The following is a 24,631-nucleotide window of genomic DNA, read 5'->3' as shown; positions in this document are numbered from 1 at the left end:
GCCAGAATTGTCAGAGCCCCATGGTCTTCCCATTTTATAGCATTGAAGGAGGTATGGTTCATATTCTCATTCTGGAAATAAAGGCTTGGAATCCTAGGTTAGAGAAGGGAACACAAACTTATTATATGTCAAGCAGTTTGTTTATATTTATGTTATGTTATTTTATCCTCCCAGCAACCCATAAAGATGAGACCTTTTCACCTTCCCATGATGCAGATGAGGAAAACTGAGAGTCCAGTTTGGTGAGATGACTTGTCACAATAGAGCATGTAGATGGAGGAGTTGAATTGAAAGCCAGGTTTTCTGACATCAAGGCCACTAAATCTGTTTCCTTTCAAAAGAAAGAGAGGTTGATATAGCATGGAGTTTGGGGTTAATTCAGTCAGTGAAGTGTGGACTAGACATCCTTTTAGCCCCCTTCACCCACTCCCTTCTGACAGAGAGGCAGCTCCATCAGCGGATATATGAGAAAGCTGCTTAGGCAGATAGAAGGTGTTAAGGAATTTGTGGCTGGCATAGCCGCTAGCTTTTGAGTGGTCGTTTGGAGTTAGAAGGATTTTAAGGAAGTTGGATATGTGGTCTGTTTTTATTGACAGAAGCAAGAAAGCAATAGGGGGCCACTCCATCTGAGGAGATTATACATCACAAGTGGCCTGCTCCCAGGAATTGCAGAGAGAACTTTGGGGTGGGAGTGAGAGGAGTTTGTCCTGAACTAGCTTTCCTTTGATGTATAGTTGCCAGGGGTAATGCAATAATAGAAACAGAGGTAGTGTGAGGGCAAGGCCACTTGACAAGTCATGTCAGGAAGTGGAGATGGAGAATTGTTTCAGGATCAATAGTTCAGGATTATAGCTGGTACAGGCTGCAATAGAACTTGTCTTGCATAGAAGCCAGGAGTCAGGGTTTATTTGGAAACTGAACTTGGACTAAAACACCATGGACATCAGAGACTCTCAGGTATCATGAAATAGGGCAAACAGATGGTAGGTCAGGATCTTTTCCACTTGTTCTGTGTGGACAATATAGGTAAAATTTGTGCTAGTTTCAAGACTTGAAACCGAGCAAAAGAAAATCTGCCCAGTTTTTCATATTTGTGTATCTCCTCCCTGTTCCTAAATATAACCAAATAAGTAGAAGTTTTAATAGCTGAGATTATCCCTTTAGAGTTGAATATTTAAAGGCTTTATAAAGACAAATGGAGTTTGCAAAACTGTGGAAGTAATGTCTTCACATCCTATCTAAGAGGAGCTTTGGGTTTTTACCCCCCCTAGAAATAGTCATAGAAATAAGAAATTACCACTGCCTATATGTTTAGTTGATAATCAGTTGGTACTTGGTACTTTGCTTTTATTTTTATGTGTTATACAGGAGAATCAGATTCTGGGGCCGGGGAGGTGTTAAGTGAGTGGCATGAGCTTTCTACAGAAGGTAGCAATTTGAAATCACTCCTTTGACGCACACTCAGAGCCACGGTCCATTTCATGCACCTTGCTTGTTTTCCTAAGTGTTTGTTTCACATCTTTGTTTTTAGGGAAATGGGAGTGTCCTTGGCATCAGTGTGACATCTGTGGGAAGGAAGCAGCCTCCTTCTGTGAGATGTGTCCCAGCTCCTTTTGTAAACAGCATCGGGAAGGGATGCTCTTCATCTCCAAACTGGATGGGCGTTTGTCTTGTACTGAGCATGACCCCTGTGGGCCCAACCCTTTGGAACCTGGGGAGATCCGTGAGTATGTGCCTCCCCCAGTACCGCTGCCTCCAGGCCCAGGCACTCACCTGGCAGAGCATTCATCAGGAGTGGCTGCTCAGGGGCCCAAGATGTTGGATAAGCTGCCTGCTGACACCAACCAGACACTGTCACTGTCCAAAAAAGCTCTGGCAGGAACTTGTCAGAGGCCACTGCTGCCTGAAAGACCTCCTGATAGAACTGACTCCAGGCCCCAGCCTGTAGATAGGGTCAGGGACCTTGCTGGGTCGGGGACCAAACCCCAATCCTTGGTATCCAGCCAGAAGCCATTGGACAGGCCACCTGCAGTGGCAGGACCAAGACCCCTACTATCTGACAAACCCTCTCCAGTGACCGGTATAAGCTCCTCACCCTCAGTCAGGTCTCAATCACTGGAAAGACCTCTGGGGACAGCTGACCCAAGGCTGGATAAATCCATAGGTGCTGCCAGCCCAAGGCCCCAGTCACTGGAGAAAACCCCAGGCCCTCCTGGCCTGAGACTTCCACCGCCAGACAGACTGCTTGTCACCAGCAGTCCCAAACCCCAGACTTCAGACAGGCCCCCAGACAAATCCCATGCTTCTTTGTCCCAGAGACTCCCACCTCCTGACAAAGTACTTTCAGCTGTGGTCCAGACCCTGGTAGCTAAAGAAAAAGCACTGAGGCCCGTGGACCAGAATACTCAGTCAAAAAATAGAGCTGCTTTGGTGATGGATCTCATAGACCTAACTCCTCACCAGAAAGAGCGGGCTGCTTCACCTCATGAGGTCACACCACAGGTTGATGAGAAGATGCCAGTGTTGGAGTCAAGCTCATGGACTGCCAGTAAAGGTCTGGGGCAGATGCCACGAGCTGTAGAGAGAGGCAGTATGTCAGACCCTGTCCTTCAGCCACCAGGGAAAACAGCCGTCCCTTCGGAGCACCCCTGGCAAGCGGTTAAATCACTCACCCAGGCCAGACTTCTCTCTCAGCCTTCTGCCAAGGCTTTTTTATATGAGCCAACAACTCAGGCCTCAGGAAGAGCACCTGCAGGGGTGGAGCAGATACCAGGGCCTCCCAGCCAAGCACCAGGCCTGGTGAAGCAGGTGAAGCAGATGACCGGAGGCCAGCAACTACCTGGACTTGCTGCCAAGAGTGGGCAGTCCTTCAGGCCTCTTGGGAAGGCCCCATCCACCCTCTGTACTGAAGAGAAGAAGTTGGCAACTGCAGAGCAGAGTCCCTGGGCCCTGGGAAAGTCCTCACCAGGGCCAGGGCTCTGGCCCATGGTGGCTGGACAGACAATATCGCCGTCTTGCTGGTCCTCTGGGAACACACAGACATTGGCACAGACTTGCTGGTCTCTTGGAAGAGGGCAAGACCCTAAACCAGAGCAAAATACACTTCCAGCTCTTAACCAGGCTCCTTCCAGTCACAAGTGTGCAGAGTCAGAACAGAAGTAATATGAGTAAATGTCACATGACCAGACCAGCTGCCCCCAGGGTTCTTGGGAAAGGGAAAATCATCTCTCTTTTCCCCTCTTAAAAAACAGACCCTCAACACTTTTCCACTGTTATTCTTTCCTTATATCCCAACACTCAGAACTCTTGTGACATTAGCCAGTGGGGGCATGTGGTTGTGTAAACCATGTATGGAAATCCAAGTGGGCCCTAGCCAAGGAGACAGACAGACTTCGGTCTTTTTCCTCCAATCTTTACACATGGTAACTTGAAATAAAAAGTCCACTCTGGAGTCAAGCATGGGATTCAATTCCACTGGTCAGGTTGGAAGGTAGAGGGGCTCTCAAAGCTATTTCTCTAGCCCTACTGAACCCCTCTGAGGGCACCTGATGAACACTTGGGAGGAACTGATATCTGTTCATATCAGTGGTGATTTCTTGAGCACTCACATGTGCTAGACCAGGTGCTAGTCACTGACAGGAGATACAGAGATAAAGAAGACCTGATCCCTGTGAGTCTAACATGCCTGCCTGGGTTCCCAGGTTGTTTTCACGAACCTTTGACCAGGAAATAACAGGAAGTTCTGAGGGGCCCTGGGGCTCCAGACTCATTTTGTAATGTCCTTTATGGCCCCAGAAGTAGTTGTGTTGAGTAAGTGTCCCCTGGTTGGGTGTGCTTGTGTGTGCGTGTGCATGCATGCACGCTCATGTGGAGGTCACTATAGGTGGGAGGGGGTTGCATTGAGGCCACGTGGAGCCATTGGCTGGGCAGCCACTACTACTGCTGTCTGGGTTGTGCAGTCTGAAACTCTGTCCTTGACAGAGCAGCTGGTTGTGGGGGGCTGGGCTCTACAAGGACATAGCTTTCCTCAAGTATAAGAAGGCAATTGGCAAGCTTACCTTTCTTTTCTACCTGTTTTCCTCCTTTTACATCAGCCCACCCCCATGCCCGCCCCCTAAATACTCAGGTGCTTTCAGATTTCAGAGTTGGGCAGTGGACATAGGGAACCTCTGGCAAGCTCTGGGCTACATCTACCACCAGCTCAGGGAGAGTGCCAGATCCTGATAGAAGATTCCCTCTCTTCTGATCCTTCACTCTCTTACCTGAATGGAGGGAGTCCTCTCCTTCACTGGTGGAGTCTACCACCCTATCCCTGAGAATCGCTGTGTTCTATATTGAGAGCACCTGCCTACTGACCTTGTTCAAAGGCAAGCCAGAACCCTTCCCCTATGACTGGCAAGATGGGGTGTTCAGAGCAATGTCCAGTCTGAGAGATGATTCCTCATAACTGCTGATTATCTGTTACTGCTGCCCTGAGCTGGGGCCCAAGGGCTGGGAAATCTGTTGGTGCTACCCTGCCCTACCATTCACCCAGCTCACCAACTGCCAACAGGAAGTGCTGTTTGGCCAGTTCCTTCCCATTCACTCACCCCTCCTTTTGTCCCTAGACCAAACATGTTTACCTCTCTGCTTTGCCAACTTAGCCAGCAGCTTTAGCCAACAGACCATCTCCTGGCCCAGATGTCTCCTGGCCATTCTGTTTCAGTTATGGCTTTTACACCCTCAACAGGATTCTGTATTTTGTCCCAATTTCCTCCTCCTAAGTTCTCATTGAGGTTACCCACATCACTTCTAAGGAGGGAACAATAGTTATAGAAGCATTTGCGCTTTATATAAAGATTAAAAGAATTTGCTTTTATTTCCCAAAGTCTGTCTCGGGTTGAGACACCTGAACTCAGGCAGAGGTGCGAGGCTGGGCAGGGCTGTCCCGAGTCTAGGGGCCTATCTGCATCCCACTTAGACCTCGGAATCTCCTCTGTAAATTCCACCTGCCTAGTTCTCCCCTTTTCATCCTCTCTTCCCACATCATGAGAGAAGAAAACTTCTTTGTTCAAAAGGAAGAGAAAACAAAGCATCTTATTTTCTTTTTAAAATTTTAAACCATGGAAAAGATATTTTTAAAGAAATCCACCCAGAACATTAAAGTTCGTTATATTAAGTATTTATCATGTGTGAGAATAATAAGTATATAACTGCAGCTAGTAGGTCCCTTTCCCTAATCTCTTAGGCTGTATGAGTAGGGTTTGCTTGGTGCCAGTCCTGTGCCCTTTTCTCTCCTGTCATCTGTAGTTGTGATCAGAAAAAGATATTCGCACTGCACTGTCAGAATCTCCTTTCACTATGTTGTGTGTTAAATTACCGTAGCTCTTTGTTTCATGAAATAAACTGTGAATTTGGGGGTGGGTGGGGTGTGTGCAGGCTATGTAAAAAAAATTAAGTGGAGAAGTTTGATCCTGAAATAGGCTTTGGTAGGTAATTGACTTGACATCCGCTCTCTAGATATGTCTCACAGGACAAGGAGTGAGGGAAAGGTGGGCCATAATTGGCCACTGTGATTTTGTTTTGGTTCTTTCCATTCTCCACCATTTGCTGGAAACTTCCTTCCAGAACTGCCTGGGAAAACAACTTTTGAGGTGTGCTTGGTTTGGGGGTGAGGGTGGGGGGGTGGCAGTTCTTTATCTAAATGGATAGACAACCAGGCTTTTGTGAGGGTTACTGAAAGGCTCTCAGGTAGAATGGAAACTAGAAATTCAGCTATCAGGCCCACCTCATACCTGATACCAGATTGTTAACATCAAGAAAGCAGTCACCATACAATTAGAAGCAGAGCCAGAAGGACTGTTGGGAAATTGAGACACTTGCATGAGGGTCAGTGGGGAGGGAGTAACCTTGCCAGCCCTTGGGGACTCTCCTGGAGCCCTGTACTGAGACCTTTTCTCCAGAGGGTGTGAATTGGCAGTTAAAAGGAAAGCTTTTCTCTTAGAATCCTGATCTTTGTGTAGGGTGGTATTTTGGTATTTGGCCAAGTGCCTGGAAATCAGGATCTCAAGAGAATGCCTCTGAGCCAGTCCCCAGGAAATGTTTCCAAGAGGGAAGCCATGGCTTCCATAGGTTGCTAAAGAACCAATATGTCTCCTAGCCCTGTTAAGTCAAAAGGACTTTATGGAAATTTGAATTCAAAGCCTCGTTTGCTTCTCCTTTGGAGAAACCCATTCTAATAGCAAAATAGCTGTCAAAGCTACAGAAGTATCCCAGGTTTTTAAATGTCTGCTTCCCCCATAAGTTACTGAGTTTGAGGTGATTTAAGTCACTGTGTTGATCCTCTAATGAATAACTACCAAATCTGCATCTTTAGCATCGATGGAAATAATTGTTTTATCACATTCTCTACCCCACACTACAGTCAGGGCACAAAGCGCATCAGTGATCCTTTCCCAGGTTCAGCAGCATCTCCTTACTGGAACTGGACTCCCAGGTCACATCATGAGAACAGAATGGCAGGAAGGAAGTATGGTCCTGGCAGCTTCCCCTGTGGAAAGGAATCAGGAAAGCACTAAACGTGGTTGGATTTTGCCCTCCGCTCCTATAAAGTGGGTTTTCTCCTAAGGCTTTTTTGGAGGATATTGTCATCCTTTTGGGGTTTGTCAACCAGGAGGTCGGAGTGGCCCAGTGTCCTCACCTGAGGTCATTGCAGGAAAGGAGCTTCCACAAGTCCCTTTTCCTGCTAAATAATGCTTGGGCTGCTTCATGTGCTAGACATTCCAGATCACTTAGAGCTAGGTAGCTGCTGCACGAGACTGTCATTGGTTATGACCAATTAGCTCTCAGCTGAGCTTCCTAGGGCCATTGCAGCAGGGCCAGAGGTTGCTGTAGGACAGATTGAAATAATAGATAATTGCTTTGAACACAAAAAAATGTAATGATGGTGCTAATTTTCTGGTATAAATAAGCACTGCCAAGGGTTGAGAGGGACTGGTGAATTGAGAAACCCAGGTTCCTGCTTTGGAGGAAGAAATTTATGTAGAATGGTTTCTTTGAGGCTCTATTAGAGAAAAAGGCAGAGCCTCAGTGAAGCCTGCACCCGACCCTGGAGTGGTTCAGTGTAATCCTAGGCAGAAGAGATGCTGTATCCAGACGAGGGTGGCCATTGAGTTTCTCAGGGCTGGTGTCACCTTGTCACCTGGTGTAGCCTCCGTCCACACTGCCTAGAACAGGTTGGTAGAGAGCTCCAGCTGTGGGGTTCTCCTGTTACCTTCTGCCCCTCTCTACCTCTTCCACTCTCATGGGAGCACCTCTATTGCTTATGAAAATTAAGGGTAATATTTCTTAAGGAAGTGGAAAGAGTTTATTTTAATTAGAAATCCACAGCCTGAGAAATGTTTCCTCCTAGCATAAGCAAAATCATGTTAAACTCTTACATGGTCCCTTCTCTAGAGCTGCTTTCCCATGACTTTCAAAACATCAGGCTATTGAGGGGCTTCAGTTCTAATATCCTGGAAGTCCAGCAAAGCTTTGTGGACAGGAGATGAGCCCAGGGAGTAGGAGCAAAAGTGAATGGTTGTGGTGCTTTAGACTTCCAGGGTAGGGCAGAAAACAGGCGGTCTCCAGGTCCAAGGTGGGTGCTGCTGTGTGTGCATGTAGAGTGTATTGAAGATGGGTGAGTGCAGCACACGGGAGCTCATGGGAAGAGCAGCTTTCTAAGTCTTGGCGAAGAAACAAGCTGACAATAGAGATCTATATATTTTTTAGAAAGGGGCGGGGGGGGGGTTGTCAGCTGAGGTCCATCACTGGTCTTTTGCCCCCTCCCTCCCCATAGATTGTCAGCTGTAAGTGAAACTCTTAGTGAAAATGAGGGGAACCCTGTAGGAGTCCCCATAAACATGTACTGTAATTCTTTGTATATAGAAAAAAAATTACTGTAAAGTAAAGTTTAACTTTACTCTTATGGCCCTTGCCCTGTGTTTTGTTTGTTGTCCGTGGGGAGATGTAGCTTAACAGGAGGGAGGACGGGTTTGGGGTAAGAGCAGAAACCAGCCCAAGATTAGTTCCCAGGTTGGGGACATGGGGAGGTGAACCCCTCCTCTAAGCATCTCCAGGAGTGGTGTGGGTTTCCTCCCAGCAGCCACCAGCTACCAAAATGTCTTTCATTTCTTTTGGGAGTGGCTGGTGTCAGTTTCAGCCTCTATATAGGAAGCTTCCATTACCCACGAAGGAAGGGTATTTTAAGGAATTGGTTTTAAAAAAGGAAGCGGAACCAGAGCATTTTCTGAGTGTGAGTCTGGGGAGTAGTGTGGGAAGGTAAGCATTCAATCCTAGCATTACTATTTGCTCAGGATCTTTGCTGCCCTGAACTGGGTAGTGGTCACCTCATTTTACAGATGAGAAATTCAAGCCCAAGTTACAGTCCCTTTTCTATTGACAGCTGAATTGGGATCCCAATCTGGATCCGTAAGACCTTTCTGTGTTGCAGAACGTAACAATTTTTCTTCATTAAACCACATTATATGTCCCTGGGAAGCTTAGGATTGAGCCACAGACATGACTCCAGGATTTAGGCATGACAGAAGTAGTGGTAGAACCTGCTAGTCTGAGTTAGGAGTGCTTGATCCTTTGATCTCTGGGCACCACTTAAGTGCCTGTCTTGCGTGAGCTTTGCATTTCCCCAAACCCAGCTTCTCACCTATCTTTGTCCCCCCCCTAAAGAATAGAAAAAGGCCCTTCTGTTTCTACATTATCTCAGATGCAACACTGGAGTGAAGTACTTGGTTTCCAAAAGGATAAGAGCTGGGAGGAGCCTTAATGTAGGAAGTCAGGCCAGCCAGGTGTCCCCAGAAAGAACTAGGTGTCTTGACACCTAATCCACACAGCAGGGAGAGGGGCTGAGTGTGATTCACAGTGCATCGATTTTATTTACAAATAAAAAGCCACTTAAATAATCTGCAGACACAAGTGCTTCCAGGGCAAGAGCCTGGGGTCCAAGTAAGCCTTTACCCTCCTCACACCCATCAGTCAGCCCAATGCTGCCTCCATTCCATGGGCCAGCACAGGCAGGTGCCACCTCTGCTGCCACGGGGACTGGGGGTAGCTCAGACGTATGACCACTCAAGCCCAGATGGGAGCTAGATCTAGCCCTTCTGGGGGAATTCCTTTAATTCCCCTAGACCAGGTGAGTGGTGGTGTCTCAGTGATGACAACAGCTGTAGAAGTAGGGGTTTGCCTTCTGGCCCAGGTCCACGCCCTTGTCCTCTGTCAAAGAGAGGTGGCAGCTCAGCACCATTCTGTTTGGGGATCAGGTAACTCGTGAAGGGGGCCAGATGCTGTGGGGCTACAGGAAGTCTCCAGTGTCTGGGGAAGCACACACCTGTCATCACCTGGAAGGCAGCCACACTGACGTAATCCTCTGCCACTTTCTGGAAGAGCTCGTCTGGCAGGAAAAAGGACAAGTCAGTGAGAACTCAAAGTCAGTGACCCTGGAATCACCCAACCCAGTAACTCAGCCCTCCAGGCTCTTCTCTGCCTCCTCTGATGCCCTGCCTATTCCTGCTGTGAGGCCCCCTGACAGCACTCACCCACACTCTGGCCTGTCTTGCTGGATGTTTCAAAGAGCTGAGCTTTGATATCTGTAAAGAGAAGTGACTAAAGCCTCCTACCTGAGAATCAGAAGCAAAAGGGAAGGCTAGCAGTTCAGGGAAATTAATGTACCCCACACATTCAGGGAGGCCAGAAGCTCTTCCCAAGGGATCTAGCCTAGCCATGGCAGCTAAGGCAGTTCATATTTTCTGTGCTCTACCCAAGCAGCCACCTCCCTCCCCCACCCCTGGGGAGCTGAGAACAGCTACTGTCTGCGTAGTCCTGGACATCGTGGAAGTCCACACGTCGACGCCGCCTGTCCTCCTCCAGCAGGTCACTCTTGGTGCCACACAGGTAGATCTGACAACCCTAGAGCAAAAGACAAGGTCAGGGTCCCTCCCATAGACCCCAGCCCCAGGTTTTCTGGTGAGGTCTGGCACTTACCTCCTCTAGGTTGCGCAGTTCCTTCACCCAGAACTTTGCCCGCTCAAAACTGCTACTGTCCGTCAGGTCTTAATACAGACACGCAGAGAACAACCAAGAATCAGGTGCTGTTCTCTAAGACCAGCCTGACATCCACCCCCTCTTGTTTGAGGAACAGGCCAGAACCTCTCTTACCATAGCAGACGATGGCAGCCTTCGCTCCCCGGTAGTAGATCCGGCTCATGGCCTCGTAGCGCTCAGAGCCTGCTGTGTCCTGAAGGGCAGGGGCGGCTCAGCCTGAGTTCCTGACCTACTCCCCAAGACTGCAAACTAGTACTACGTTCTCCAGACCCCTATTTTAAACTGGGGTCTGGAATAGAAAAATGGCCTCTAGTCAGCCAGTAACAGGCAGGAGAAAATAAGCCTCCTCAGGAATGGGTCTTAGGATTGCTTGCCCAGGGGACTTACCCAAATACCTAAAGTCACCGTCCGGTCTCCAACGGACATCACCTTGGCCACGAAGGCAGCCCCGATGGTCTGCAATCAGTGGCAAGCGATCAGGGCCGCGGGTGCCGGCCAGCTCCCTCCCACTCGTGCCGGGCCCCGCGCGGCGCACTCACGTTCTGATAGGGCCCCACCAGGAAGCGGTCGTGCACGTATCGTTCCACCAAGCTTGTCTTGCCCACGTACTCCTTGCCCAGCATCACCACCTTGACGTCCACGCGCTGCCCGCTCATGCTCTCTGGGCTGCCTCACCCGCCTCAGGGTCCTGAGCGGGGGCGGGAGGCAAACCCGGATCTCCGCTCGGGCAGGCAGCGCCCAAGCCTCGGCCCCTGACCCCAGGCGCCAAGCTACGCCTGGAGACACGGCGTCGGCGGGAGCTCCGGCAGCTCCCCCGTGTGCCCCACTCCTCGGCCCCCGGCGCTGACCCTCCTTCAAAGAGCCCAGGACTCAGGGCGGCCTGGGAGCGCGCGCGGCAGCGCCCTCAACGGCGCCGCATGCCGCCGCCCAGCTCGGCCTTCGGGCTCAGGCGTCGATCCGGCACGGACTCCTCCCCACAGAACCTAGGGGCCCCTTCAACCCGGGTCGGTCCTGCAGCGCCGAGACTCCCGCGGGCGAGGGGGGGCGAGTGTAAAGGGTGAGGGGGCGGGGCCGCGGGGTCACGTGCCCGGGCGCCGGAAGTGGTCGGTACTGCTCGGCTGCGCCGGAAGTTGCGCGCGGCCCGACAGCTCCTCATGGCGGCGGCGGCTCCTTGGGCGCGGCGTGGTGGTTACTGAGCTGCGAGTCTGGCGGGTGTGCGCCGAGTCCCGGCCCGGCCTCTGCGTGCCCCCCCCGGGCTTCGCACCCCTGATGCTGCGCGGGTGCTGAACCCGCCCCGGCCGGGACGATGGTGAAGTATTTCCTGGGCCAGAGCGTGCTCCGGAGTTCCTGGGACCAAGTGTTCGCTGCCTTCTGGCAGCGGTACCCGAATCCCTATAGGTACGTAGCCCTGAAAAGAGCAGTCCTCCCCCCTCGCTGTCTGGAGATGGAAGTGTAGGGCCAGGAGAGACTCGACATCGAGTCGGAGAGAGGGGATCGTCGGAACCATGGCCATCTTCTTTAGGGTAAGAAGACCCTATTCGAGAAGCGGCCAGGCCAGGCCTGCAAGATAGTGGGAAGAGGCTGGGCCTGAGCGGTGGTGCACCTGAGGCTGTAGTCCAAGGTTCTCTCATTTCGCAGTGGTGAGACAGGAAGAGGCGGCGGCACAGCAGTTGGGAGGGATCCTGAGGTTGGAAGTCCTGGCGCTGGCCTGCTTCTGCCTGTGGCGTTCTCCACTGGTGTAATAAATCATGAGGTCGGGTCAGCAAGAGGGCGGGAGTTGGAATTTGCCCTCGGATAGGCGCAACGGACTCTAGTTGAGGTCTGGGCCATACCACTTAACAATGCAAGTTTGAGGAAGGCATGGCCGTTCTGGGGTGGGAGGCCCCGGCTGGGAACCCCAACAGGCGGTCTTTCAGCATGCATGCTTCATTCTGATACTTGCAGCAAACATGTCTTGACGGAAGACATAGTGCACCGGGAGGTGACCCCTGACCAGAAACTCCTGTCCCGGCGTCTCCTGACCAAGACCAACAGGATGCCTCGCTGGGCGGAGCGACTCTTTCCTGCCAATGTTGCTCACTCGGTGTACATCCTGGAGGATTCTATTGTGGACCCACAGAACCAGACCATGACCACCTTCACCTGGAACATCAACCACGCCCGGCTGATGGTGAGAGTGCCCTCCCCTTGGTCCCCCAAAAGTAGCTTCAGGTATATGTCACTAGGGAGTCATGAAAGAATTTTTGTTGTCTGAGGCAAATTTGGGTTACTGGGGAGTGACAGCTGTAGAGTGTAAACTCTAGACGATTTTTTTCAGCCAGAGTCTCTGGACCTTTCACCTCTTTTATACTGTGGTGAGGGGTACTTGTTTTAGAGTTGTTCCAGGCACTAAATACAGAGCACCTTCACTGTACCTGGCACACATAGAGTTTGGGCCTACAGAAGTGATGCCAAGGAAGGGAGGCACTGATTTTCAAACAGGACTCCATTAAGCCATAAGCAGTTTCTTTGGTTGTGCCTCAGAGGGGAGAGAATCTGGGCCCCTTGCCTCCTGAGGATTAGAGGAGTTCCACCTTTTGTCTGTCTTATGTAATGGGGTTTTGCCTGAGATTTTGGGAGAGGTTCATATACCTTCTTTTTTTTTTTTTTTTTTTTTAAGATTTTATTTATTCATGAGACACACACACACACACACACACACACACACACACACACAGGCAGAGACACAGGCAGAGGGAGGATGCAGGGACCCCGATGCGGGACTCGATCCCAGGTCTCCAGGATCACGCCTGGGCCGAAGGCAGGAGCCAAACCACTGAGCCACCCAGGGATCCCCTCATATACCTTTTGATTTCAAAACGTGAGAACCCATGTTTAAAGGAACATCCTACAGTATCTTCTCACATATGAATATATTCTAAAAGCTTTCAGGGAACTCTCACTCTCTCAGCTAATCTTCACAGTGACTCTGGGAGGTAGGTATTGCTCTCTATTGTGCAAAGAGGGAAGTGAGGTTGAGAGAGGGGAAGTGTCACACAAGGTCATGGAGTGAGCTGGCACCTTGATGTTCTGCCCCAGAATTTTCTGAAGGCTTTACAGCTGACTGCCCTGAGGGCATAATCTGTGTTTTTATAAATTATGAAGATAGTGGCCTTGCTGTGAGCCAGATCTTTTAAGTGCTCCTCTTGGAAGTACTGGTTCACTTATGACATCACGAAAGCTGTGACGTTTGCCAGGCTTCCATTTCTGTTTCTACCGCTGGGGAGCTCAAGAGCTGCAGTGAGCAGAAGGCAGGCTAAAGGCACTGCACATAAATCTACCAAACAAAATCCAAGGTCAGGAGGGAACCGGCACATATTCTACTGATTTCAGGTTTATATGCCTTTTAATTTAAAGGGTCAGAAGAGAGGTTTTAGAGAGCAGAATGGCCTTTATGTTATTGCTCTCTTCCTGAAATGCAGGTTGGGAATACAGTAAGGGAAAGAAGTGGATTTTCGTTTTCTTGCCTCACCCTGTGACAAAGAGGCAGGGAATCAAATTTATGTGCAAGTTGGTAAAGTGAAAGACTCCCACACGATTGTGGTTGGCCTGACTCCCTGCACAGGTGGTGGAGGAACGATGTGTTTACTGTGTGAACTCTGATAACAGTGGCTGGACCGAAATCCGCCGGGAAGCCTGGGTCTCCTCTAGCTTATTTGGTGTCTCCAGAGCTGTCCAGGTGAGCAGCATTGTGAGGGTGCCAGAGCTTTGGGGGCCTGGGCACTTGGCATGAAGGCTGGACTCTAGGGATCAGTGGAAAGCTCAGAACCCATCCCACCACCATCCCCTTTTTTTTTTGGTAGGAATTTGGTCTTGCCCGGTTCAAAAGCAACGTGACCAAGACAATGAAGGGCTTTGAATACATCTTGGCCAAGCTGCAAGGTGAGGGGCTCTGGGCACAAAGAGAGGCTGGGGTCTGGTCCTAGCAGCCATGACTGACGTGGAATCTGTGGCTGTTTTACCATCCCACTCTAAGCCTGGGACCCCTCATCTGTACCCTGGCCCAAAGAGGGTGAATGGATGTCGTGGAGGGGTTGTTGAGGTAGGTCTCTGGTGTCTTCTGAAGCTGGCCCCTGCCCTTTGCTGCAGGTGAGGCCCCTTCCAAAACCCTTGTTGAGACAGCCAAGGAAGCCAAGGAGAAGGCAAAGGAGACGGCACTGGCAGCTACAGAGAAGGCCAAGGACCTTGCCAGCAAGGCCGCCACCAAGCAGCAGCAGCAGCAGCAGCACTTTGTGTAGCTAGCCCAGGCCCTGGTGCGGTAGGACACCTGACCACCCGGCCCAATTCTCTCTGCCTTTTTCCCCTTGTACTTTATTATTAAAAGTCCACTTCCAGCCCTTTCTACTGTCTGGGTGGTGGGTTGGGGGCGGGTGTCTTGTTTGGCCTTCATGGTGTAGCAGGCACATTGTCCTCTGAGCCGGGCCTGCCTGTTCCCACGTTGAGCAGCCAAAAGCAGGCACAGAGTGTTGGCCTGCTCAGGGTCACAGACTACATGCAGGTGTGGGGATGACAAATGCTAGTCTGTAAGCTCCGTGAGGGCAGGGCCCTTGGTCATGTTCTCTGCTATGTCCCAAGTACCTGGAACATTATCTAGCACATAACAGGCACTCAATAAATATTTTTTGGATTCAATCAGCCCTAGCTCTGGAGTCAGAAAGCTTTAGCTAGAATCTTGACTCCACACTGTCCTGGCTTTGGGCCTCAGGCAAGTTATTAGCTTACTCAGCCTCAGTGCCTCGCGTGAAATGGGGCCAGACAGCCAGCTCCCAGCTGTAGGGATTAAAGGGCCACTGCCTGGTACAGTGCAGTGTTGGTGATGGCTACTGATCTCATTTCCTCTTTTCCAGTTTGTGGCTGGGAGTTCCCCATTTTTATCAGGCAAGACCATGGACAGGAAGTTAGTAAAGAGGCTTTTAATGAAAATACTGTATAGTATCTGGGACAAAGGCCAGGATGCCTTCTCTAGGAAGGAATGTGAGGGCTTAAGAAGCTTCCCACCCCGCCCCACTTGGGGATAGTGGAGCTAAGTGCTACAAAGAGGGCCTGGAAGGATGGCCCAGACCAAGCTGCCTGCCCTGCAGGGCTCAGGGGAAGCCCAGGCACCCCCCCACCGGGAGGGACTGCCGACAGCCAGCGGCAGGGTGGGGGGGCAGGCACCTATTCCCACCTAAAGGTCCTTTTAGTTCATTCCAACAGGAGGTGACTCCGAGCAGCCCTGGAGGCTTGGGGAGGGCTCCTGCCTGGCAGAGCAGAGGACAGTCTGCGGGTAGAGGCCCGCTCCGGAGCGGTGAAGGTCATAGCCAGGTGCTGCTGCTGTGTGAGTAGCTGTGCTCCTGGCCCGCACTGAAGCCGCGCAGCAGCTCAGCCTCGCCCCCGAACACCAGGCTCTCCACGTCCACCTCCACCTCCTCTGCACAGGGAGGGTCCATCAGGAGACCTGGCCCACTCAGCCCACGCCACCCCTTGGCTTCGGGCACTCACCTTGGTCTGAGTCTGAGCGCTCGGAGGAGAGGCCTGAAGAGTCCAGGCTGTCTGCCCGCGGCCGCTCCCTCTCACCCGGCCCTGCCAGCCCCCGGAGCCACTCCAGCTGCCGCTGCAGGCTCTGCTGCTTGCTACGCAGCTTCTCCTTGAGCCGCCGCGCCTGCTGCTCCTGCTCCTCCAGCTTCTGCAGGTCCCAAGGGAACAAGGGCCTGGGGTCAGCTGCCGAGGGTGCAGGCCTCACCCCCACACCACTCAACAATGGGCTATGGCCACTTGGTGACTGCCTGCTCCACACAGTGGGGGCTTATTAGATCTGGGCCCCAGAGGGTTACTCTCACATCCTCCAGGGAGCCAGCTCTCCTTTGCTCTGGTTGGTCCTATGTAAATAGCCTGTGAGCTTCCCATGTTGAGGAGTTGGGGAAAGCACAATCTCAAAGGCCCTCAGGGCCTAGTCAAGCAACAGGAGTCTGGCTGCAAGCAGCAGAGACTGGGGAGGACTGGCTCAATGGCGAGTGGGCACTACAGCTCAAGAAGGTGGCTACCACTGTGTTCTAGCCAGTTATAGCCATATGCAAACAGGTCTGGTGCTGCCAGATTTCCCAATTTCTGTAAGAGAGGCTGGAAAGTCAGGCTTTTTCATGTCAAATGGCCTTTTAAGTGCTGCCAACTAATTAAAATTTTTAGAAAACTATAGAACAAACAAAGGCTACCAGTTTGTAACTCCTTGTCAGGACCCCCCCAGGATCCCTATAGCTTCAATATTAATCCCTTTCAAGCTGGGGTCCAGGGACTGGAGGACCAAGGGTTCTCCCACCAGAGCCCTTGGTGGGCAGAAGCCTGCATTCAGTCAACAAGGAGAGAACTGGGCAAGGGAACATTCCTACTGGGTATAGAAGGATGAGTAAGCTGTCTAGGCAAAGGTGAAGCAAGAAGCAGCATCCACTCCTAACGCTGGGAAAGAGGGTTGCAGAAGGGGAAGAGGGTAGGGGGACAGGGTGACTGGGTAAAGAGCACTAAGGAGGGCACATGATGGGATGAGCACTGGGTGTTATATTCTGTTGGCAAACTGAATTTAAATTAAAAAAAAAAAAAAAACAAGCAGAAGGAAACTGGGAAGATCATGGGGAATTCAGCTTTTCTGGTGGCGCATGGGGAGATAGGAGACCAAGAGCAGACCAGTGGCAAGACCTGAGTTGTAAAGGGCCTATAGTTTCACAGGAAGTAAGGAGTGGAGACTGTCCTGTCAGGAGCCATGGGAAGGAGACAGACCTGGACAGATCTATGTCCGCAAAGAACATTCTAGGGCAAGGTGGAGGAGAGCCCCAAGGAGGCAAAACAGGAGGCCAGGGAGTCCAGAAGAGGGGTGATAGGGCTTCAAGGAAGGAGCAATCGCCAGGTCCTGCCCCGCGGGCCAGCCAGCACCTGAGGGGTACACGTCCCAAGAACCTGACCAGGCAAGCTTCGTGTGAGAAATGGGCCTGCTACCAGGCCAGGGCATTCTTCAGCACAATAAGGAGACATGGGCACTATGGGGCAGTGCTGACAGTCTCTGAACCATGATTTATTTGCTGCATAGCACCTGGATCTGTGTCTACCACAGCCCCTGGTGCCTAGAACAGGTGCTCAATAAACACTTGAAGGAAACTTTAAGTCAGGGGGACTTGGGCCAGGATTATGACTCTGTCTCTCGTTAGCTGTACTGCTCGGTCCTTGGCCTGGCTGTGCCCCCAAATCTTCCTCTGTGAAAAGGGCCAGGAGGGCAGGAAAAGGCCTCTATGGTTTCCCAGGCCACTTCTGTACCACCTGGAGCTGCCAGGGCTTGAGTCCACACACCCACTCCTGCCCACCAGGGAGCGCTGAGCTTAGCCCAGGCAGCAGGAGGGTGCTGGAAGAGGGGGGACTGGCTTCCTGTGTCCCTCTGCTTGCCTGGAACTGCCTCCCAAAATGGCATCAGAATAGATGGCTCAGAACAGGAGGCCTTGGAAGGGTGGGAGAGGGAAAGTAAAAACCTCTGCTGTCCTAGGGACCCTGGCACATGACACATCAGAGTATTTCCAACAGCCATGCCCCTCTGTACGGAGGGGGAAATCAAGTCCAGAGAGGCTGAGTAACCTGCCTCAGGACTGAAGTGATAATAGTTGTAATAACCATGACCGTTTATTGGACAAACTCACTTAATCCTCAGAGCAATCCTCTTGAGTTATTTTCTGCTTTTCTTCCTACTTAACACATATGAGAAAAAGCACAGAGAACTGTACCGCGTCACACAGTTGGGCTCTGACCTCAGGCCTCTCTGCCCAGTTCCACACTCAGCCCTTCTCTATGGTCTCTCCCACAAGGTCTGGCAGGTTGGTCCCAGGGCAGGGGGTAAGCTCCTTACCTGGATATGCACCCTGGCCCAGCGCAGAAGGCTCAGTGTGGTAGAGCGGGCACAGTCAGCCCCCAACGGCATCTGTTGTTTTAGCTGCTCCAGGCACCGCTTCAGCTGGGCCCTCCTGTGGGAGGAGGGATCTGGAGGGCAGTGCCAGCCCAGCCTGGCAGGCCAGAGGGACAGCAGGGGGAGGAAAGGCCATAGAGGGTTGGTTCCTGGGCCCAGTGCTGTCAGGGCAAAGCTACGACTCACCTGCGTTTCTCCAGCTCGTTGTGCACAGACCTGCCAATGCCAGGGAGGATGGGGTAAGGGTACGTCGGCTACTACCTACACCCTCAAAAGTCCCAGGGGCTTAAGATCCACTATAGACGTGGTCCCAAACCAGCCTAGTGTGACTTTGTCAGCCTTGCCTTGAGCACTGGGGTCCGCAGGCAGAGGCAGAGACATGCTGGGGCCAAATGCTGGGAGGCCTGCTCTGGTGGTTGTGGGGTCCAAAGGAAGGGCTTCCTAGACAGAGGTGACAGTTGACCTGAACCAGAAACATGCTACCCTAGGTGGGTTAGTGGAGGGAGAGGCATTAAAATTGGAAGGGATAGCATGTGCAAAGGGTTGAGAAAAGAGAAGAAGCCTGCGGGGGTGGTGGGGGAATCGAGTGGAGATGTGTGAGTGGAAGGAGGACCCTAAAGTCTCTTGTTTATAGTTTGACACATCAGGGGTGCTCAAGTAGTCCCTGAATGAACAGAGGGGAGTGAAGAGATGGCAGGAGGGGTCTGAATTGCCTCCAGAGCAGAGGACGTGGCCCAGAAGATGCAAGCAACAAGGAGGAAGTGGGCAAAGGTGAAGCCCCATGAAGGATGGCACCCATCCCCCCTCTGCTCCCCACCGTCCCCAGCCCTCCTCACCGCCCACTGTCCAGCGCGCCAGAAGCTTGGGGCGATCGCTTCCTCCTCCGGTAGACTGGGCCTGGACTGCGGTGCGGGTACAGGGACGCGTAGCCGTGCTCGGCTTCTGCCGGAGAGAGCCCCGGCCCGCTTCAGGCTGGGTCTGCTTCCAGCAGGCGCCCCCAGCAAGGCCCGGTCAGGGAAGGGCTTTTGGCGCCAGGGCCGTTTCCCCAACCCCTCCCAGTCTGACTGCCCGTGGACCCCTCCCCCACCCCCAAGTTGAGGGCGGGGTGCCCCCGGGGCTACTGTCTAAAGCCAGGCAAGCATCCTTCTTGTAGGGAGCCAAGTCCGACCCAGGCCTGTGGCAGCGAGGCTGCCGCCTGGAGTCTGGCCAGGAGTTCTTCCTCACCTCTCTCGCGGCGCTCTAGGAACTCGGCCGCCTGCAGCAGCACCTGGATATTGCTGGCCACGGGTTCCATGTCGGCGACGGGTGGCGGCGGGTGGGCCTAGGGTGCTGGCCCGAAGAGCGAAGCGGCTGCACCACTTTTGTTACAATGTAACTGACACGGTGCAACAAACACAGGGGCCGGCCCCGCCCCTGGGACACCCCGCCCCCGGGACCGCCCAGCTCTGGACCCCGCCCCCTAGGAAGGGGCCGAGGAGCAGCCGACCACCTCTCCGAGCCCGCCCTTCTCCTCAGACTGCCGGGACTGCGAGGGGCGCCGATTCCGGCCCCCGCCTTACGAGTGAACCCCCGGGCTGAAAGGGGCTGCGTCTTGCCCATTTCGCCCAGCGACCCCGCACCGACTGCTTAGGGCCTGCTTAGGTATCTCAGGGCCTCGGTTTCCAGCCCCAAGCTGACAGCGAAGGCTCTGCACCTAGAATGGTACTCCGGGAGCCCAGGGTCTCCAGCGGCCCATGGTCTTAGCTGCTGCACGTGGGCGCCGCAGGGGCGGGGCCGGCGGGCACCCTCGCCCATTTGCCGGCTGCCTCCTGGGGCTCGCTGGCGTCACCTGCGGGGCGGGGCCGGGGAGCTTCCGGGGCACTATTGGCCGCGTGCGGCCCCGCCCTCTCCCTCTGCTGGTCCACACATTCAGGCGGGAAAAGGAGCAGGTTTCAAATTTGAAAACCCGGGCCATCCGGGCGGGGTTGGGCGGGGAACGGAGCTGCAGTGCGCAGGCGCCAGGGGAAGGGGCACAGATCTGCTCCTATGCTCGAGGGTCTGTGCCCTAGCCGGCTTACCATCTGCCCCCGTTAAGTCCCCCACCCTCAGCTTCCTATTGTGGCGAAGGGGAATGGTCTCCTGGCTCCTCCTCATCAGCAGGGAAGCTACTGTTGCTACGAAACTGTCAATAGGGCACCAATTTCCCAAGCCAGGCCACACTCTGGAAACAAGCGAACTAGCTTTCAAGGGAGCCCTAAGTTCTTGAGCCCAAAGAGTTAGGTTCCTCTCCTGCCCCCGCTGCTTCTCAGCTGTGTGACTCGGAAGTGACCTCCCTCCTGTATGTTCAGGAAGCCCTGTGACGACAGCACTGTCGCAATATCAGAGCTCTTGCCCATCCATGCCCAGTACGTTGCAGCTATTGACTTCTGAGGCTGGTGTAACCAAACAGAGGTTTCTTCCTCCCACAGAACCCCTGGTTGCCTGAGTCCAGGAACACTTCTTTAACATGACTTTTTAGCCTCCCAAAGGGAGTCGATACACTGACCTCTAGGAGCAGCAGGAGCAGATGTGGCCACACCCGGGTGGAGGCAGGAAGATGAAAGCACCTGTTACAGGGTGCTGCACTATAGCCAGACTGGTGCTGAGTGTGAAATGGCTAAGAGGAACTAGATTCTGTATTAAGAGATACTCCTGGGAAACACATGATACATGGCAGTCAGTCCTCAGGAGAAAAACCTTTGAGTTTCTCTGAGTCACTCCCAGAGGAACTGCTGACATGCTCAGCCAAACTGCTGCCTACAACTGTCCACCTATGCACCCATCCATCCATTCACTCACAAGATATTAGCAGAGCAGTTAATGGACCCCAGGCTCTGTGCCCAGGACTGGAGAATACAAAATGGGCAAAACCAGAAAGGGTTCCTGCCTTTGCAGAGCTCACAGGCAAGGGGGGCAAGGATGGACACAGTTATCACAAAACGGAGTGACAGTTGTGCCAGACACTCACAGGAAAAGACACAGCATGAAGGCAAGTCCTAAGGAGCATTTGTCCTAATCAGGGAGGTCAGAGAATGTTTTTGGGGAAGACGATGAATGGGTAATCAATCTCTCTGTACAGGAGGTCTGCAGGGAAACTGCAGACACAGGAACAACAGGTGCAAAGGCCGGAGGATGAAAAGAATGTACACAGACCCAAAGGCCACTGTGGCTGGCATACGGCAAGCAAAGAACGCAGTGTGGGATGGTGCCAGAGATGCTGACAAGGCCCACAAGAGGCTGACTGGTCCTCCAAGCCTCCATCCACCGTCAGCTATGTCTGAAGAAAGGCCGTCACAAGGCTTGTGGATGAATTCCCAATTTCATTTCACTGAAGTCAGCACCCACACAGCACAGGTGCAAACCTACTATTCAGACACAGGCGACCCAGGAGGCCCAGCCCTGGGGGGTGGGGGAGAGGGAGATGGTGGGAGGGGTTCTGAAGGAGGAGGGTTCCCAGCAGCAGAGGGGAGCAAAACACACTTGAAGAGCTAGTGACCTCCGACTGAAGTTGTGAAAGTGAGAGCACGGCTGTAAGAGCACCAGAGTGACCCCACTGAGAAGTGGACTCTGTCCTCAGAGCCCCAGTGGGTACAAGACTGAGGCCCACCTGGCCTCCAAGCCTCCTACATAGATGGGTCCCAGCCACCAGCCAGGGGGACAGGAAGCAACACTTCCCAGAAACGGGGGTGGGGGGGGTGGGGGGGAGGTGGAGGATGGGAGAGGATTTGTCTTCTTCCTCCACTTGTAAGTTTCCTTTTTATCTTTGGTTTCCAGCTGTTGCCTATGATATGCCTGGCTGTGATTTCTCGGTATTTGTCTTACTTAGAATGTTGTGAGCTTCTGGAAAGTTTTTCAGTCTTTATTTCTTCAAATATTTTTTCCTGCCCTTTTTCTTTCTCCTCTTACTCTGATCCCAATGTCATATATCCTCAGTCAGAATATATCAATGCAAAGTGATGTTGTTAATGTTTTCAGGTTTTTTTTTTTTTCAATCTGTCTGCTTCAGTGTGGATAAGGCCTATTTGTCTTCAGATTCACTTATTCTTTCTTCTGTGAAGTCCAATTTGGTGTTTAGCCCATCCAGTGTGGTTTTTATTTTAGCCATCTTATTTTTCAAATCTAGAATTTCCATTTGGTCCTTTTTAAAGTTTTCTATCCATATCCCAGAATATCTCATTACCTCATGTATTGTTTTCCTAGGGCCATAACAAAGTACTATAAAATGAATGGCTTAAAACAACAGAAATGTAGTCTCTAACAGCTCTGGAGGGCAAGAGTCCAAAATCAGGGCTTAGCAGGGTTACTTCCGCCTGGCAGTTTGGTGGGACAATCTGTTCCAGGCCTCTCTCTGCACTTCTGGTGGCTGCCAGCAATCCTTGGTATTCCTCAGCTTGTAGATGTATCACTTAAATCTCTACTTCTATATTCACAAGCCCTTTCCCCCTGTGTCTCTCTGGGTCCAAATTTCCCTTTATTTTTCTTTTGTAAGATTTTATTTATTTATTCATTCATGAGAGACACACAGAGAGAACAGAGACATAGGCAGAGGGAGAAGCAGGCTATCCTAGGAGAAGCCCAATGCAGGACTCGATCCCAGGATCCTGGGATTACAACCCAAGCCAAAGGCAGACACTCAACTACTGAGCCACACAGGCACGCCCAAATTCCCCTTTCTTATAAGGACACCAGTCACTGAATTAGGGCCCAATATTAGGACGTCATTTTAACAGGTAAGTTACATCTGTAACAGGTAATTATAACAGGTAATTACATCTGTAAAGACTCTATTTCCAAATTAGGTCACATTCTAAGGTTCCGGATAGACAATAATTTTTGAAAAATACTCATTATATCCCTTCCCTCTTCCAGTTATTATTCTTTCCCCGTTACTTGTTATATATTTATAACAGTTTATGTCCATATCTGCTAATTCCAGTAACTTGAGGCTTTTCTGTGGAAATTCTATTTTTTTTAAAAATATTTATTTGAGAGAGGGAGAGTGCCAGCAAGGGGAAGGGCAAAAGGGGCAGGAGAGAGATAATCTTAAGCAGACTCCTCACTGAGCGGAAAGCCTGATGTGGGGCTCTATCCTACAACCCATGAGATCATGACCTGAGCCAAAACCAAGAGCCAGGTGCTTAAGTGACTGAGCCACCCAGACGCTCCTGGAACATCTACTGACTATCTGTTCTCCTGATTGTAAGACATGAAAGAAAGAAAATGTGCTTTATAATTTTTGATTGTAGACCCTAAGAGCAAAAAGAATATAACTATATCAAAGTATGTGTGCGTGTGTGTGTGTGTGTGTGTGTGTTTGTTTCATTCATTTTCCTAAGAGACCAAGCAAGTCCTTACCTATCTAGCAGTTAGAGCAAAGGGCTTATGATTTGGATTCCTCTTGAGTAAAGTTTTCTAAGGAATTTAGCCAACTGTACAGTAAAGTGAACACAGTCACCTCTTATACCAACCGCAAGGGAATTCCTAAAACAACTGCTGGGTATGATTTGCTAGGACTCACAAAATCCACTCACAGCTACAATACTCCCTGCATACATAGTGTGTAGTATTATAGTTTATTACAGGGAAAGGATACAGATTAAGATTGGCCAAGGAAAGGAGCTTATGAGTCTGGGAACTAGGAGATGCAGGCCTGTCACTCTCTCCCCATCCATTTAGGTCGTGTGACTTTCCCAGTACCAATGTGTGACAATGCACAGAGTACTGTGTACTAGGGAGGCTTTTCCAAGACTCAGTACTCCATTTTTGGGGCTCTATTACATGGGCATGATTGAGCACTCATGTGGTTGATGTCAAGTCTCCACTGGACTGATACCATGGGACCTAAAGCCCCACCTTAAATCACATTATTTGCTGGCTAGCCCAAGGCCTCTGGGCAAACAAAGCTCATCTTCCAAGAGCTGAGGGCAGAAGACAGAAACTTCTTTTGCAGCGAAGTTAAATGCCACCACCACTACCTTTGGCCAAGACTCTTACAGCAAAATAATCATATTCCCAAACATTTGGAGGGGCCAATGTGGAAGTAGGGATAGATTTAAAGAAACAACTAATATAAAGCTTATAAAGCTAGTACAGGGATCCCTGGGTGGCGCAGCGGTTTGGCGCCTGCCTTTGGCCCAGGGCGCGATCCTGGAGACCCAGGATCGAATCCCACGTCGGGCTCCCGGTGCATGGAGCCTGCTTCTCCCTCTGCCTGTGTCTCTGCCTCTCTCTCTCTCTCTCTGTGACTATCATAAATAAATAAAAATTAAAAAAAAAAAAAAAAAGCTAGTACATATTCATATTTTTTCCTAATTTTTCATTTCCCCCTTTGTATCTTATGATAAAGTGGAGCAGAGCTATTCAGCTTACATTGGGGCACCTGGATGGCTGAGTCAGTTAAGCGTTAGACTCTTGATTTCGGCTCAGGTCATGATCTCAAGGTTGTGGGATGAGTCCCACGCTGGGACTCCTTGTTCAGCAGGGAGTTTGCTAGATTGTTTCTCTTCCTCTCCCTGTGCCTGGCTTCCCCACCATGTGTGTGCTCACTTGTGCTCTCTCTCAAATTAATTAATTTATAAAAAA

General features: G+C 51.4%; 4 protein-coding genes across 28 annotated transcripts in view; 2 read left to right on the top strand and 2 right to left on the bottom strand.

Annotated features, from left to right (window-relative positions):
- NSD1 (nuclear receptor binding SET domain protein 1) overlaps positions 1–7,945 on the top strand; it is a 154,152-nt gene extending 146,207 nt beyond the window's left edge. For all 12 annotated transcript variants that reach the window (XM_072823999.1, XM_072823993.1, XM_072824002.1 and 9 more), the window contains one exon: positions 1,532–7,945. In XM_072823999.1, coding sequence (XP_072680100.1) covers positions 1,532–3,162 — 1,631 coding nt within the window. In that variant the 3' untranslated portion in view covers positions 3,163–7,945. The remainder of the gene's footprint in view (positions 1–1,531) is intronic.
- On the bottom strand, positions 6,351–11,125 carry RAB24 (RAB24, member RAS oncogene family). Of its 7 annotated transcripts, none has more exons than XR_012029712.1 (9): positions 10,614–11,101; positions 10,462–10,530; positions 10,189–10,267; positions 10,015–10,082; positions 9,816–9,939; positions 9,570–9,620; positions 9,362–9,424; positions 6,680–6,867; positions 6,351–6,529 (listed from the first exon to the last, which is right to left on the bottom strand). XR_012029712.1 is itself a non-coding variant. In XM_072824021.1 (8 exons), exons 1-8 carry the CDS (start codon positions 10,728–10,730, stop codon positions 6,477–6,479), a joined length of 600 nt encoding a protein of 199 aa, XP_072680122.1. In that variant the 5' UTR covers positions 10,731–11,125; the 3' UTR covers positions 6,351–6,476. The 7 variants fall into 7 exon arrangements, 5 of the variants coding, with proteins under 5 accessions (XP_072680122.1, XP_072680120.1, XP_072680119.1 ...); XR_012029713.1 differs by having other exon boundaries at positions 9,840–9,939; positions 10,614–11,097; XM_072824021.1 differs by lacking the exon at positions 6,680–6,867 and having other exon boundaries at positions 9,840–9,939; positions 10,614–11,125.
- A 50-nt stretch (positions 11,126–11,175) lies between these two features.
- On the top strand, positions 11,176–14,745 carry PRELID1 (PRELI domain containing 1). Of its 2 annotated transcripts, XM_072824015.1 has the most exons (5): positions 11,186–11,472; positions 12,019–12,244; positions 13,679–13,792; positions 13,917–13,995; positions 14,203–14,745. In XM_072824015.1, the coding sequence occupies exons 1-5, from the start codon at positions 11,381–11,383 to the stop codon at positions 14,349–14,351; spliced, it is 660 nt and encodes a 219-aa protein (XP_072680116.1). In that variant the 5' UTR covers positions 11,186–11,380; the 3' UTR covers positions 14,352–14,745. The 2 variants fall into 2 exon arrangements, with proteins under 2 accessions (XP_072680117.1, XP_072680116.1); XM_072824016.1 differs by lacking the exon at positions 13,679–13,792 and having other exon boundaries at positions 11,176–11,472.
- MXD3 (MAX dimerization protein 3) lies at positions 11,222–24,328 on the bottom strand. 7 transcript variants are annotated; one of them, XM_072824007.1, is made up of 6 exons: positions 19,256–24,328; positions 18,868–18,973; positions 18,376–18,472; positions 17,975–18,247; positions 15,595–15,778; positions 11,255–11,807 (listed from the first exon to the last, which is right to left on the bottom strand). In XM_072824007.1, exons 1-6 carry the CDS (start codon positions 19,323–19,325, stop codon positions 11,593–11,595), a joined length of 945 nt encoding a protein of 314 aa, XP_072680108.1. In that variant the 5' UTR covers positions 19,326–24,328; the 3' UTR covers positions 11,255–11,592. The 7 variants fall into 7 exon arrangements, with proteins under 7 accessions (XP_072680112.1, XP_072680108.1, XP_072680110.1 ...); XM_072824008.1 differs by lacking the exon at positions 11,255–11,807 and adding an exon at positions 15,012–15,523; XM_072824012.1 differs by lacking the exons at positions 11,255–11,807; positions 18,376–18,472 and adding an exon at positions 15,012–15,523 and having other exon boundaries at positions 17,975–18,089; positions 18,218–18,247.
- Between the last annotated feature and the right edge of the window lie 303 nt (positions 24,329–24,631).

The sequence above is a fragment of the Canis lupus genome, chromosome 4, assembly GCF_048164855.1.
Source record: "Canis lupus baileyi chromosome 4, mCanLup2.hap1, whole genome shotgun sequence".
NCBI classification, from domain to species: Eukaryota; Metazoa; Chordata; class Mammalia; order Carnivora; family Canidae; genus Canis; species Canis lupus.
Note: the sequence above shows the minus strand (reverse complement) of the source record. Positions and strands in the feature narration are given on the sequence as shown.